The sequence below is a fragment of the Nicotiana attenuata genome, unplaced genomic scaffold (genome assembly GCF_001879085.1).
Source record: "Nicotiana attenuata strain UT unplaced genomic scaffold, NIATTr2, whole genome shotgun sequence".
In the NCBI taxonomy this organism is placed as follows: domain Eukaryota; kingdom Viridiplantae; phylum Streptophyta; class Magnoliopsida; order Solanales; family Solanaceae; genus Nicotiana; species Nicotiana attenuata.
Window position 1 is genome coordinate 59,667 of NW_017672118.1, and position 13,037 is coordinate 72,703.

Sequence of the window (13,037 nt, forward strand, 5' to 3'; positions counted from 1 at the left end):
CCCCGCCCCCCCCCCCCCCCCAAACCACAAAGGCCCCAACCTGTCAAAAAAGATAAAGAAAGAAAGGAGGCAAAAACTTCACTTACATTTTCACTTATCTTCCGACTTAAGTTGGCCCCCAAGTAAGATAAGTCCCACCGTAGCAAAAGCAGATAAAAGGGTTGATGAATAGGACATTACAAGCAGAACTCCTCGCAGGGACTGCACCAAAAAACTATTTCATAAATACCAACATGGAGACAAATATAAATATGAGTGGTTTTCGAGTTAGTTACCTTAGCAAGCAACAAAGCATTGTCATTTGCATACTGTAAGGAGCTCTCTTGTATGCTCTCTACGCCTTGACTTAATTTCCAAGAAAGTAAACTGTATTCCAAATAGCAGACATGGAATTCTTAAACAACCTTCGATTAAAGATATAGAGGTTGCAGTTCAAAAGAAACAATTACCCAAAGATAAATGCAATGCCAGCTCCAACGTAAGCTTTTCCTGGGGTCAATTCAACCTGAAGCTCCCCAAACTGAAGCAAAATACTCTTAGGATAAAGTGCATCAAACGCAAACTTGCAAAAAAAGTATCAATGCACCATTTAATACCTTAAATGTCCTGGTTTGCGGCTTAGGTTCTTCGCCAGTAATCCCAGATACTGGACTTGCAGACAACACGCTCCCAGTCTTTATCATTACTTTAGCAATCTATAGTGATCAAGTATCAAAATTTAGGAGCAAAGAAATAATTGGAGGTACAAGTAGAGTGCTGTGCAGAATAAATTATATCTGACAACAGTTCTCAGTTATTTCACCCAGTTGCCTTGAAGCGAAGAGATTAATCTGGGTAAAACTTGAGGAACAAGCTGCATGTATAACCCTAGTCTCTTGTGCCAAAGATCTTTTAACCATTACAGACTACTGCCCTAGAATTAAATTAACTCAAAGAAGACCAATGACAATTCATTTTAGCATCATTCATCCAAACTTCAGAACCAATATACGTAAACCAACTAACATATTCCACGCGGGATACACGTATCACCTTGTAGTATGCTTGTCAAGTTTAGCTTTTGTAGTATTTTTACTCCTCTATGCCTAACCTGGCTCTACTCTCTAGTGCCAGTTCTCAGAACTCAAGTTCAGACAACTTGGCTTGTCAGCTTGTTAGGCTTTCTCCTGATTTATGTGACAACCCCAATCCATATTCCACGTGGTAGACAACCAAACCTTTATAAGCCCCTCAAATGAGGGCCACTCATACGTAACCACTGGATGTTTCCCATCATTATCCAGGCTATTAGATCTGAGAGATGCGCTATAATTCTTCAAAGACCCCCATAACATATGTCTTGCTCAGATTACCAAATTCAAAATGTTTATTTTTCCTGAGAGAACTGTGCAACATAGGGTAATATAGAGCGCTACAGGCCGAGGGCATGACCATGGCAATCAGAGCAAGTCCAGGACTTACTTTGACGTTCAAGTATAAGGAGATCATTGACAGAGATGAAACCGTCAGACATGCCAGGGATTGTTACAATAAAAAATAAAAAAAATTGAGAAACTAAGGCGCTACAAAACCGTTATCTAACCAATCCGCTAGATTAACAGATGAAACTACGATAAAAAGCAAACAAGATACAACAGCAAATACAAAAGTAGAAATATATCCTAAAATCTCTTACACCCTCTGTCCTCATCCAAACACTGAACTAAGTCCTTTTCCCATATAAGTGTCCCGCCTCTAACTCATTCACCTCCAAAATAGCACCTGGATGATCAACAACTGATGATTTTAAGGTAAACTTTAATCCCTAAAAAATCAATGTATATGTGGAGAGATCAATCCCTTCGCCATTGGCTAAGAGCCACATACAACCATGAAAACAAAAGGGAGAAAAAGGAAAATATGCAGAGAGATCAACTATGTTTCCTTTGCAGCAGACAAACACAACAACATGAAAAGAAGAGGATAATTCTTTTTCTTATGCCATTTCCAAAAAAAAATCTTATGTAAATGGATGACCTTTACTCCTATATTCATAAGATTTAGGGAATATATTCTTTTAACACTTAAAAAGCTGCATGGAAATTATATAAAGTACCTTCTGTACTTCACCTTCTCCATATTGTCCCATGGACTGGAACCTTCTTCCAGCTGATAACAAGCGCCTTCCAAGTGCTAACTAGTAATAAGAATGAAATTCAGATGGAAAAAGGAATTCAATTTGCTTGCTGAAGTAAGAAGTAAAGCATCATAGTTGTAGGCTCTTTCTTGCCTGCTTTTTGATAGCCTGACAATGAGCCAACCAATAGAGGCAGCTTGTTCACCAAAGCTGTGGATGTTGATGTATCAGCCCGTTCCCATGCCCGGCTTATATTTAACAATGTCTCTCCCACCTCCTCGCCACACTAGAAATGCAAAATTAAACGATCATCTGTAATGTGCTTCTCTCAGTGAGTTTTGCTTTCTTTCATCCTCTATTGTTATAAGGGTGGCTTGATACTTGATAGTTTCAAAATTCAAATTTACATAAAGGGGAACACAATCAGTTAACAACAGCATGTTGGGGGAAAAAAGAAACCATAGCTGAACAAGGGCAAAGATGACTAATCAACTTAATTAAGACCGAAATACAGAAAAAATTCAGTTGGGTGACTACTGAAACTGTTGAAAGTTATTTTATTCTTTTCTGGATATCCCATTGAGGACATCTTTAGAAAAAATAGGAGGTACATTTCTTTTATACCATCAGAAGCATAGTGCATCTTTTATCATCTTACTGTTAATTACATGACAAAAACCATGGTTTTTTTTTCTGTTTTTACATTATGTCCATCAATCCAATCTCAGGTTACTCCAGTGATCAGCAATATTCAGTTTTATGTTCTATTTGACTTTCCAAAAAGGATCCTCTCATAGTTCGCTAACAATAGAATATTGGCAAAAAATGAGGAAGCATATCCAGAGGAACATGTCTGACCATGTGACGAATGGAAAACCCCTGTGAAGATTCATTTCCTGTATTCATCTGAGACGGGAGGTTTTATAGTCATAATGAGCACAAACAATTTTTTAGCAGAAAGTATCCAGCCGTGACTGAACAAAGAAACTTAAGTACACATCTAATAGCTGCTATCAAATCATATAAGACACTTGTTCCATAATGTGAAGATGCCAAATAGAGAACACCTATCCCTTGGATGATTAAAGTTTAAAGCACGGTGAGTAACATCTTAAAAGAGTATCTTTGAATAGTACAACTAGTCAAATCATATTGGTGATCCAGGTTTTATCAGTTTCATGGTTGAGATGTTAAACATTGTAAAGATGTTAAAAAAGAAATAACCAGTATAGGTACTAACCTCAACTTTAATTGGCCCACTTGAAAGATCAAATGCTGCATCGTTCAGCTACACCGTGTTCAAATTTTATTAGTCAGGACTTAAACAAAACAATAAACACCCCACCCCCTTCAACGATGCAAATCAAACCCAAACATCCAGACCTCTAAATGAACCATCTTGAATATTCAAAAGTTACATAAATGACCCTGGGCATAGTAGGAGGCAACAATACCAGACCCAAAGCAACACTGACAGTGACAGAGAAAAAGAAAACTAACCGACCAAAAGTTACAACAAGTATATTGCGACCCGATTTTACTCTGTTGTATTACTCCAACTTGCAATTTTGTTTCCAATGTTATAAGAAAGAAAATTACTAAAGGGCCAAGAGTACTTGAGGCGTATAAAATCATAAAAAAAAGGATCACTGAAGAGCAAAATATGCTTAAGTGTGTGTTGGAACGCTTCTCAAAAGAGTAATAAGTTGCAACTTAGAATGATATATTAGATAATACTATTTATTTGTTCTAGTGATAGAACAAGCCTATTATGGATTATTGAACGTGGAACAATTTCTGATTCAGATAACATAAGGAGGTATTTTGACGGTTGGTACAGTTTCAAAATGTCATAAGCATTCAATAAGCAGATAAATTCACCAGCTACTGTTCAAAATAAAATCAGTTCCAATATTCAAAATGCACTGTACTAAAATATAACTAACTACACACATGAGAAGAAAATATCTTCTCAACTTACATCTAAGCGAAGATCACGAGGAAGCAGGGAAAAATAATCTGCAGGTAGCACAAAACTGTCCTGAAAAAATAAAAGCAAAGGAAAATTAATGAAGGGAAGTATTAGCATAACACTCATGGGTCCCCAATTACAAATACTACTGGATCAAAAATGAAATGAGTGTGGGTCTTACGGCAACGTCTTGCAGAAGAATTTGAGGGTCTGGTTCGAGAGATTTAGAGGAATCTGATTCTGTAACAGCAAAAGGCACTGTTCTTGTACGAGAATCGAATTCGAGGAAATTGTTGCGGGAAGATGGTGTAGGAAGAAGAGTGGAGATATGAAGCGGGCATTTGGTGAAACCAAGAGTAGTAGGAGTTGGAGAAAAACAATGGATATGTTGATGGAGTGAGAAAGAGGAAGCCATTGAAGCAGAAGAAGAGACCGGCAGAGTGGCAAATTTTCAAAACTCGGTTAAATTGGGGGATTTCGTGGTTGTGGTTTAGTTTTGCCGCTTCGCATCTTGCTTCAGCCAATCACATTTCTTGGATTTCATCTTAATTATAGTAGTACAGATTTCATAGCATAGATTTTTTTATGAAAGAATGTCAAATCCGATTTATGCTAACACTATGTTTGGATTATTGTTACCTATCGTTTTATAATGTATTGTACTGTACTGTATTGTATTATAATGTATCATTTTATGGATACAACGATTGGATAGATTGCATCTTTTGTTCTTGTTAAATAACATTTTTGTTGTTTGGTTTGACCGTATCGTACTGTACTGTAACTGATAAGTTTACTAAAATATCCTCAATTGTTTTAAATAAAATTTATCAAAAATTATGTATAAAAAAATAATTTAAGAAACCTCTTTCTACTAATTTATCATCAATTATGTAGCTTGGAAACAAGAGCAAAAACTTGAAGAAAAAAGTTAACTATCATTAGCAAAAAAAAAAAAAAAAAAAAAATCTAATACGATGAAAAGAGATAAAGAAACGAACAGAGATTTGGATGAAAAGAACGATACGAACCAACTTTGGAAAAGATGTACGTGGATAAAGTAGGTCAATAAGTTGGAGATTTGGAGTTAAAATAAAAAAAAAAGATAAAGGATAAAATAGAATTATGGAGTAATAACTAAGGGCATAATTGGAACAGAAAATACGAAATAATCTCACCACACCAAATCGGTTATTTAAAAAAATGGGGCTTTTGGTTGTTCCGAAATAATGAATTTAACAATACGATACAATCAATTTTAAATAAACAATCAAAACAAACATTATTTCCAGATAATAATACAATACGATACATTGGGTAACAATCATCGAAACAAGCTGTAAGGGTTAGAACTTAAAACCACAAGTTTTTAGTTTTAGTAAGTGATGTCCATAGCATTTACTAATTCTAAGTGGTTAGTGTATATGTTCATTATACTTGTGTGCAAAAATATGTGCTTATTAGTAGAAAATTTGCCGAATTTTTTCATACGGACATTTAAACTAATACTATTACTTATTAGACATATAAACTCAAGTTAAAATGTACTCATTAGATATGACTCCTTGACATGAAATATAGCGTGAATTTCGTTATAATTTTTTCAGATATTGTTTGTGAATCATCAAAACATAATTTCATGCTCAGATCAATACGTTTACTGGTAATTAAATTAACTGTTTTTCAGTAAAATACAATCTGATCACATTAAATGACGCTAATCTGAGCTCCAAACTTACATGGATCAACTTAACAAAATAATACAAGTGTTTAATATAAGTTAGAGTACTAACATTAGAAGTGTTTATACATTTGTTACTTGGCTTCTAGTTCTATTGCTCTGACCTTTCTGATAGAATTTGAAAAAAATCAATTATATGTAAATAATCATCTTTAACTATTTCAAGTCCGGCATCTTCATTCCAAGTAACTTAGCATTTCTATAAATCTCCTCGTATGTTTTCTTCTAATATTATCCTTGATATAGGTGCAATGTTAATGATAACACAATTATGACTAGGACGTAACACCCATTCCATTATAGGCTTTGAAAAAGGGATTCCATTATCCACTCCAAATGTCCCAAGTCCTCTCTTGTTAATGTGCTCAACTGATCTATGTGTTAACAATAGTTAACTCAACTTCAAATTATTAATTAAAACTTTTCACACATAAGATTGGATAGCCAATTTGACATCATATTTGTAAACATACAACTAAAATCTATCTATATAGAATAGGAGAAGTAAAGCCATATTATTGTGCCAAGTGTCACAACCAAATATCAACATGTGTAAAGTCTTAGGACCAAACTCCAATAAATTTGGAGATTAAAAAAAACTTAAAATAAGAAAAAAAAACTTACAAAATTTATTCACATCATGGAGTCCACGTTTTTGGACATTTATTTATTGAAACTGAAAACTAGAAAAAAATTACAACTACTCCAATTCCAAAAAATAGACTCCTATATTTTTTTTAGTTTTTAATTTATTATAAACCTAAATTCGCCAAAAAAATTTATACAAATTTTTTACATAGAGATAGGAAAAAAGAAAAACTAAAACGCTTCACGAGCGTCTAATCAGTTCAAAAAGAATTGACACCCACGTTGTTTTATTAGTTTTTTATTTAGTTTATTAAAACCTGAAAATTTGACAAAAAATAGAAAATTTTACAAACAGGAAGAAAAAAAAAGAAAAAAAAACTCCACGATCCCAAATACTCCACGATCGTCTTTGCAAACGTGGGTATCAAAACCTAACTCCATAACTTAAAAATTGTTTCCTACACTGATATTGTCCCAAACGTCTGCTCCTCCTTTTATTTTATTTTCCGTTCCCTTTTTTTTTTGCTCAAAATACACAACTTTACAAATATGGTTACAACACTTCATAAAATCAGTCAAATTTCAAGCAACTCAACAGAATCTCAAAGTTAGAGCCCTTCGAATGTGAGAAATTCCGGATCGTTTCAAGCCTGAAATACCAAATTTCATAGAGTTGATTTTACAAGATGCAAAGGTAACATATTCAACTTTACATAGTTTTAAAGTTTCTCTTCTTTGCTGGTTTAATGGATATATTTTCCACAATAAATTGTATTAATTAAACGATTATGTGTAGAACCGGTATTCTATTTCTGTTTCTGAAAGTTTATCATCTGAAAGTTTTTTTTAATTTCTTTAGGACGAGCATACAGAAGTTTTGCTTATATATGAAACAATTTTGTGTAGTACAAATATTACTCCATCTATTTCTTAAAGNTTAATTTTTATTAACTTCTAAATTTAACTATTTTTTCTCTAGCATTATTACATTCACGTTCTTTATCTACTCCCTTTTATTGTAAAAATTTATTCACGCTCAATGTTTTCTTTGAGGTATTCCTATTGAATGTACTTATTCTATTGTTGGTTTCTTATCAGGTGTCAGTTTGTGCAATGAATGATCTTTCGCAATAACATATTCAAGTACATGTCTCTCCTCATTAACATTAATTGGTGCACTTGATCTCAAGAAATTCTATTCCATGTTAAGATGTAAATGTTCGTTAGTCCTTTAAGACTCTTGGTGAAAACCGGTTCTTTTAAGTTCAGTGTGTGCTTCAGGTATGTGTCATTGGCATCTCTTTATTAATCTCGTGAAATGCTGCACCTGAATATATTGTCATTTAATGTTGTGATTTTAAGGTATAAGGGTGTAAAGACAGAATTTTGAATGATAAATTGTTTTTTTAAGGAGTTGCAATTTGAAGTTTGAAAATTTGATGCATTTACAATCTTTCTTTGTGTGGAGATGTTAAGAAGAACCGGTACCATGGAAAAGAGCTGCTTTTTTATGTATTCAAAAAGTTTCAGGGTTGAACTGGGAAGGCAGACTTTTAATAGGTTGAAGTATAAAAATATTTTTCTTAGACAGCAATTATTGATGGTTATGTGTTGAATGAAAATTTTGATGAAGCTTTGAAACTCTTTAAAGACATGTAAATGGAAGGTGTAGAACCCATCCAGCTTTTTATGAATGTTCAAACTCTGCAAAATCGAAATTCTTTCATGCTCCTTTATGTATACTGTATTTCTTTATGTATACGGTATTCCTGCGCAACGCGCGGGCACGAATACTAGTATTATTAAAAGGAGAGGAAAAAGCCTCCACATTAAGCCAAGTGGCAATCTCACGATAGACCACTAGGCAATTTGGGACAAAGTTAGGTTAGGTAATAATTAATTTTTTTTAATTTAAGTTATGCATTATATGTTGTTAATAATTTGTTACTATCTTTGAGTTAATAAATATTGAGTATTAAAATTATTCTAAAATAAAAACGAAAAAATAAGAAAAAAATCGCCAATTCAAATTGGGCAATAGTTTCTTTCTAATATGGTAATCTATATCTATAAAATACTAAAGAATATATTAGAAAATAGTTTTATTTTGAATTTAAGATAAAATACTATTTCAAATTACAGATAAAAATATTTGAGTTGAGATAAAATAAAAATTTATTTGCTTATGGCAAATAATGCAAAACTAATAATTATTAAAATATCAGTATATTTATGACAAAATACTAAAGTTACTTATCTATTTATATTTTAAAAAAATTCAGAATTATAATTAAATATGATAGTGTTTAAAGTATATGTAAACTTCAATGTGAAAAAGCTAATTGTAATATTACAGTAGGAAAAGTGTAAAAAGATGAAAATAGAGATAATATTAGGTTATTTTCACTTTGAATTAATTTATAAAAAAATTAAATAAATAATACACAAAGATATTATTGATAAATTTAGAAAATTGAAGTATTGTGTAAATGTCACGACCCCTAAATCCCAACCCGGTCGCGATGGCGCCTCTCGTGAAGATAAGGCCAGCCGACACACCTCCAATTCACTTTAAACAACTAAAACAATAACTACTAAGTCTTCAATCGGAAATAAAATCCCAAAATGAGCATTTAACAGTATAATTTGCGGAAATAAAAACAACCACAGCCTGACATCGGGGTGTCACTAGTCATGAGCATCTACTAAGGTCCAAATACAACTAGAGTAAAAAATGTACTAAATACAGTCTAATGAAATCGAGAGGGAGAAAATCAGTGCTGCGAACGTCGGGCAGCTACCTTGCAAAACTCCGATGACTCTGCCTCTGAGAAACCAATACCCGCTACCGGGTTCAGAAATACCTGAATCTGCACAAAAGGTGCAGGGAGTAAAGTGAGTACCTCCAACTCAGTGAGTAATAAAAATAAATGAAGACTGGGTGATAGGAAATCACGAAGAGTACATCAACATGCTGTATAGAAGCAGTACAAAACCAGTAAGAAAGCAATGAAGCTGTGAAATCTCTTAAGCACCTTAGCTCAGTTTAAACTTCTTCAAAAATGGCTTTCCAACAATTAAGCAATTGAATGCAAGCAATTAGAACAGATAAGCATAGAAGATCTGCCCCTCGGCGATAATTACACAATTAAACATGTACATGACAGGTAATTAAGAAAGATAAGTACATAAAGGTTCGCCCCTCGAGCACAATGTCAACAAATCCGACCCTTGGGCAATATCTCAGAACAATACCAGCCCCTCGGGCTATATCTTAGAACCATACCAGCCCCTCGGGCTATATCTCACATCACAATGGGTACCCGCACTCACTGGGGGTGTACAGATACCTAGAGGGGCCCCTTACGGCCCAAGCGCAATATCAAGCCATCTCATGGCATCATAAACAGGCTCTCGGCCTCATATCAATATCAAGCCACCTCGTGGCGCACAATCTCAGGCCCTCGGCCTCATTATCATAATCAGTATATCACTGCTGCGGCGTGCAGCCCGACCTAAAAGTATCCTCACAATACAGGCCCTCGGCCTTACTCAGTTAGAATCTCATAAGCCCCTCGGGCATCAGTAAAATATGAAGCTTAGCTCAAATATCTTTGAAAATATCAATTAATGTGTTTAAAACAGAATAATATAGCTGAGTTTTTAAAATAGTAAAAATATAGCATGACTGAGCACAACTATGTGTGACGACCCAAAGGGGTCATCACCTGTATTCCTACTCACTCTGTATTTCTGAGGCCGTGAAAATGTAACGACCCGACCCGTCGTTACGGGAGTTGCCGCCCCGTTTTCCCAGTTTTATACTTCTATATGTTTCATTATGTGTGTTTGGAAAATTTGAAGTAATTCGGATAGAGTTCGGTTAGAAATGAGACAATAAGTCTCTTTATGAGAAGGTTAGTTTAGAAAAGTCAACCGAATGTTGACTTATGAGTTAGAAGGCTCGGAATGGATTTCCGATGATTCGAGTAGTTTCGGGGGATGATTTGTAACTTAGGAGCGCAATCGTAATTGAATTTGGAGGTCCGGTGTAGAATTTGGCTTGAATTGGCTAAGGTCGGATTTTGGCGAATTCCGGATGGTAGGTGAGATTTTGATCCGAGGGTCGGAATGGAATTCCGAGAGTTGCAGTAGCTCCGTTAGGTGATTTTGGATATGCGTGCAAAGTTTCAGATCATTCGGAGGTGTTTAGGTCGGGTTTTAGATCAAATGCAAGTTTCGGAAGTTTTAGTTTAACTTAGGCTTGAATCTGTGGTAATTCGATGATTTTGGTGTTTATGATAGTGTTTTTTATGTTACAAGCAAGTTTGAATGAAGTAGTAGAACATATCTGTGCATTTGGTTGAGGTCCGGAGGGCCTCGTGGTGAATTCGGGGAGTTAAACGAGAGTTTTGAGGTGTAATTGCAGGTCAGATTTTCTGTCATCTGGTGTTTCCGCTTCTGCGAAAATGGACCGCAGAAGCGGTACCGCAGAAGTGGGTACGTGGTCGCAGAAGCGGTCGTGGCCGGCTAGGGAAATTCCGCAGATGCGGAAGGTGGCTCGCACCAGCGGGTCCGCATAAGCGGACAATGTGCCGCAGGAGCGGTTTTGAAGGAACCGCAGAAGCGGACTTCGCGTCGCATAAGCGAAGTCCGGGCTTCTAAGTGAAAACCGATTAAGCGGAAGTGTGGCCGCAGAAGCGGTCCCGCATAAGCGAAAGCGGGACCGTAGAACCGAAAATCGCTGGGCGACAGAAGGGTTTTAAAATAATATTTCATCCGCGACCCTTTCATATTTTTCCTCCATTGTTGACGTTCTTAAGAGCTTTGAACAAGGAAATTCGAGGGTTTTGACTGAGAATCACTTGGAGGTAAGTTCCATGGCCTAAATATTCGAATTTATGGTAGAAATTACATGTATATTGTAGAAAATTCATCAAAAACGGGTCAAGCTAGGGCTTGGAAAGCTGTGATGTAAAAATGAAATTTGGAGGGTCAAACGAGCTCCGATTTTGGTAAACTTTATATGAATGGACTCGTGGCGAGACGAGAAATCTGTTGGTGTGATTTTCGGAATTTTTCGAGAAGTGGGTCCGGGGCTCGGGTTTTACCAACTTCGTGAATTTTAGTACTTTTCGAGTATTTTTGATTGGGTTATGTTTCTTTAACCCATATTTATGTATTCGTTGTGATTTTGACTAGATTCGACGCGCGAGGAGGTCGATACGAAAGGAAAAGGCATTGCGGACCATTCTACGACCGGGTTTTGGGGTCGTGACAAGTTGGGATCAGAGCCTAGGTACTACGCCTCGCGAGTCATGAGCCGGTTTAGTAGAGTCTCGTGGATCGGTACGTAGACGTCCGTATCTATCCTCGGGAGGCTACAGAACTTTTAGGAAACACTTCACTTTCTTGAAATTCAAATCGTGCGGCTTGTTATTATGAAAAACTAAATTTCCGTATTCTATTCTCTCGCAGATGGCGAGAACCCGCGCTAACGGACGTGGCGGACGACCACCAGTGCCACCTAGACGCCGTGGTTGCGGTAGAGGCAGGGCAGCAGGGACAGCACCTGCTGACCCACCAGTTGACCAGGCTCAGGGTCAGATTCCAGCACCAGTTGACCAGGCTCAGGGTCAAATTCCAGCTGTAGATGCTCCAGCAGCACCTGTTCAGGCACCGGCAGTGCCCATCGTGATTCCTGGTCTCCAGGAGGCTTTGGCTCAGATCTTGTCCGTCTGCACTGGCTTGGCTCAAGCGGTTTCAGCTACTACAGCGGCGGCTACTTCTCAGACCGGAGGTGGTCATCAGACCCCCGATGCTCGCACACCCGAGCAGGTTGTTCAGGGCTTACAGACACTTGGGGTAGCTCCAGCTCAGCCAGTTCAGCCAGCGGCACCAGTTGCAGCAGTTGTTCCAGTTGCGCCAGTCGCACCAGCTCCAGCTCATGTGGTTCCAGCTATGCCGGATGACGAGCAGCGTCGGTTGGAGAGGTTCGGTAGGCTTCAGTCCCCGACATTCAGTGGTGTTGAGGGCGAGGATGCCCAGGGTTTTCTGGATAAGTGCCAGCATATGCTTCGTACTGTGGGTATTCTGGAGTCTAGTGGAGTGGCTTTTACTACCTTCCAGTTCACAAGGCCTACATTTAATTGGTGGGAGGAGTTCGAGAGGCGTAGGCCTATTGGAGCAGCGCCCCTCACGTGGCAGCAGTTCTCTACGGTATTCTTGGAGAAATATGTACCCCAGTCTCACAGGGAAGAGCTGCGTCGTCAGTTCGAGTGGTTGACTCAGGGAGATATGGCAGTGACTCAGTATGAGTTGAGGTTTACACAGCTAGCTCAGCATGCTACGTGGATGATCCCGACAGATCGCGAGAGGATCAGGAGGTTTGTGGATGGCCTCAACTATCCGATCCGCATATTGATGACTAGAGAAAGGGCTACAGCAGTTACATTTGAGGAGGTAGTTGATGCGGCTCGTCAGATTGAGACAGATCGTCGTCGGGAGCGTGAGGAGAGGGAGGCTAAGAGGCCTCGAGGTTCAGGTAGTTTCAGTGGTGCTCCGTCTAGGGGCCAGTTCCAGCGCAGCAGAGGTCGTCCTCAGACCTCTCAGTCAGGTCG

The 13,037-nt window shown here is 37.4% G+C and overlaps 1 protein-coding gene across 4 annotated transcripts in view; it reads right to left on the reverse strand.

The window, feature by feature from the left end:
- LOC109211937 overlaps window positions 1-4,590 on the reverse strand; it is a 9,339-nt gene extending 4,749 nt beyond the window's left edge. For all 4 annotated transcript variants that reach the window (XR_002065793.1, XR_002065792.1, XM_019375537.1 and 1 more), the window contains exons 1-9: window positions 4,270-4,590; window positions 4,098-4,157; window positions 3,357-3,404; window positions 2,270-2,402; window positions 2,096-2,172; window positions 597-695; window positions 450-520; window positions 276-366; window positions 87-201 (exon numbers count right to left, since the gene is read on the reverse strand). Coding sequence is in view for 2 of the 4 variants with exons in the window: in XM_019375537.1 (XP_019231082.1) it covers window positions 91-201; window positions 276-366; window positions 450-520; window positions 597-695; window positions 2,096-2,172; window positions 2,270-2,402; window positions 3,357-3,404; window positions 4,098-4,157; window positions 4,270-4,503 (924 nt within the window). In the remaining 2 variants the exon portion in view is untranslated. The remainder of the gene's footprint in view (window positions 1-86; window positions 202-275; window positions 367-449; window positions 521-596; window positions 696-2,095; window positions 2,173-2,269; window positions 2,403-3,356; window positions 3,405-4,097; window positions 4,158-4,269) is intronic.
- Window positions 4,591-13,037: the final 8,447 nt, after the last annotated feature.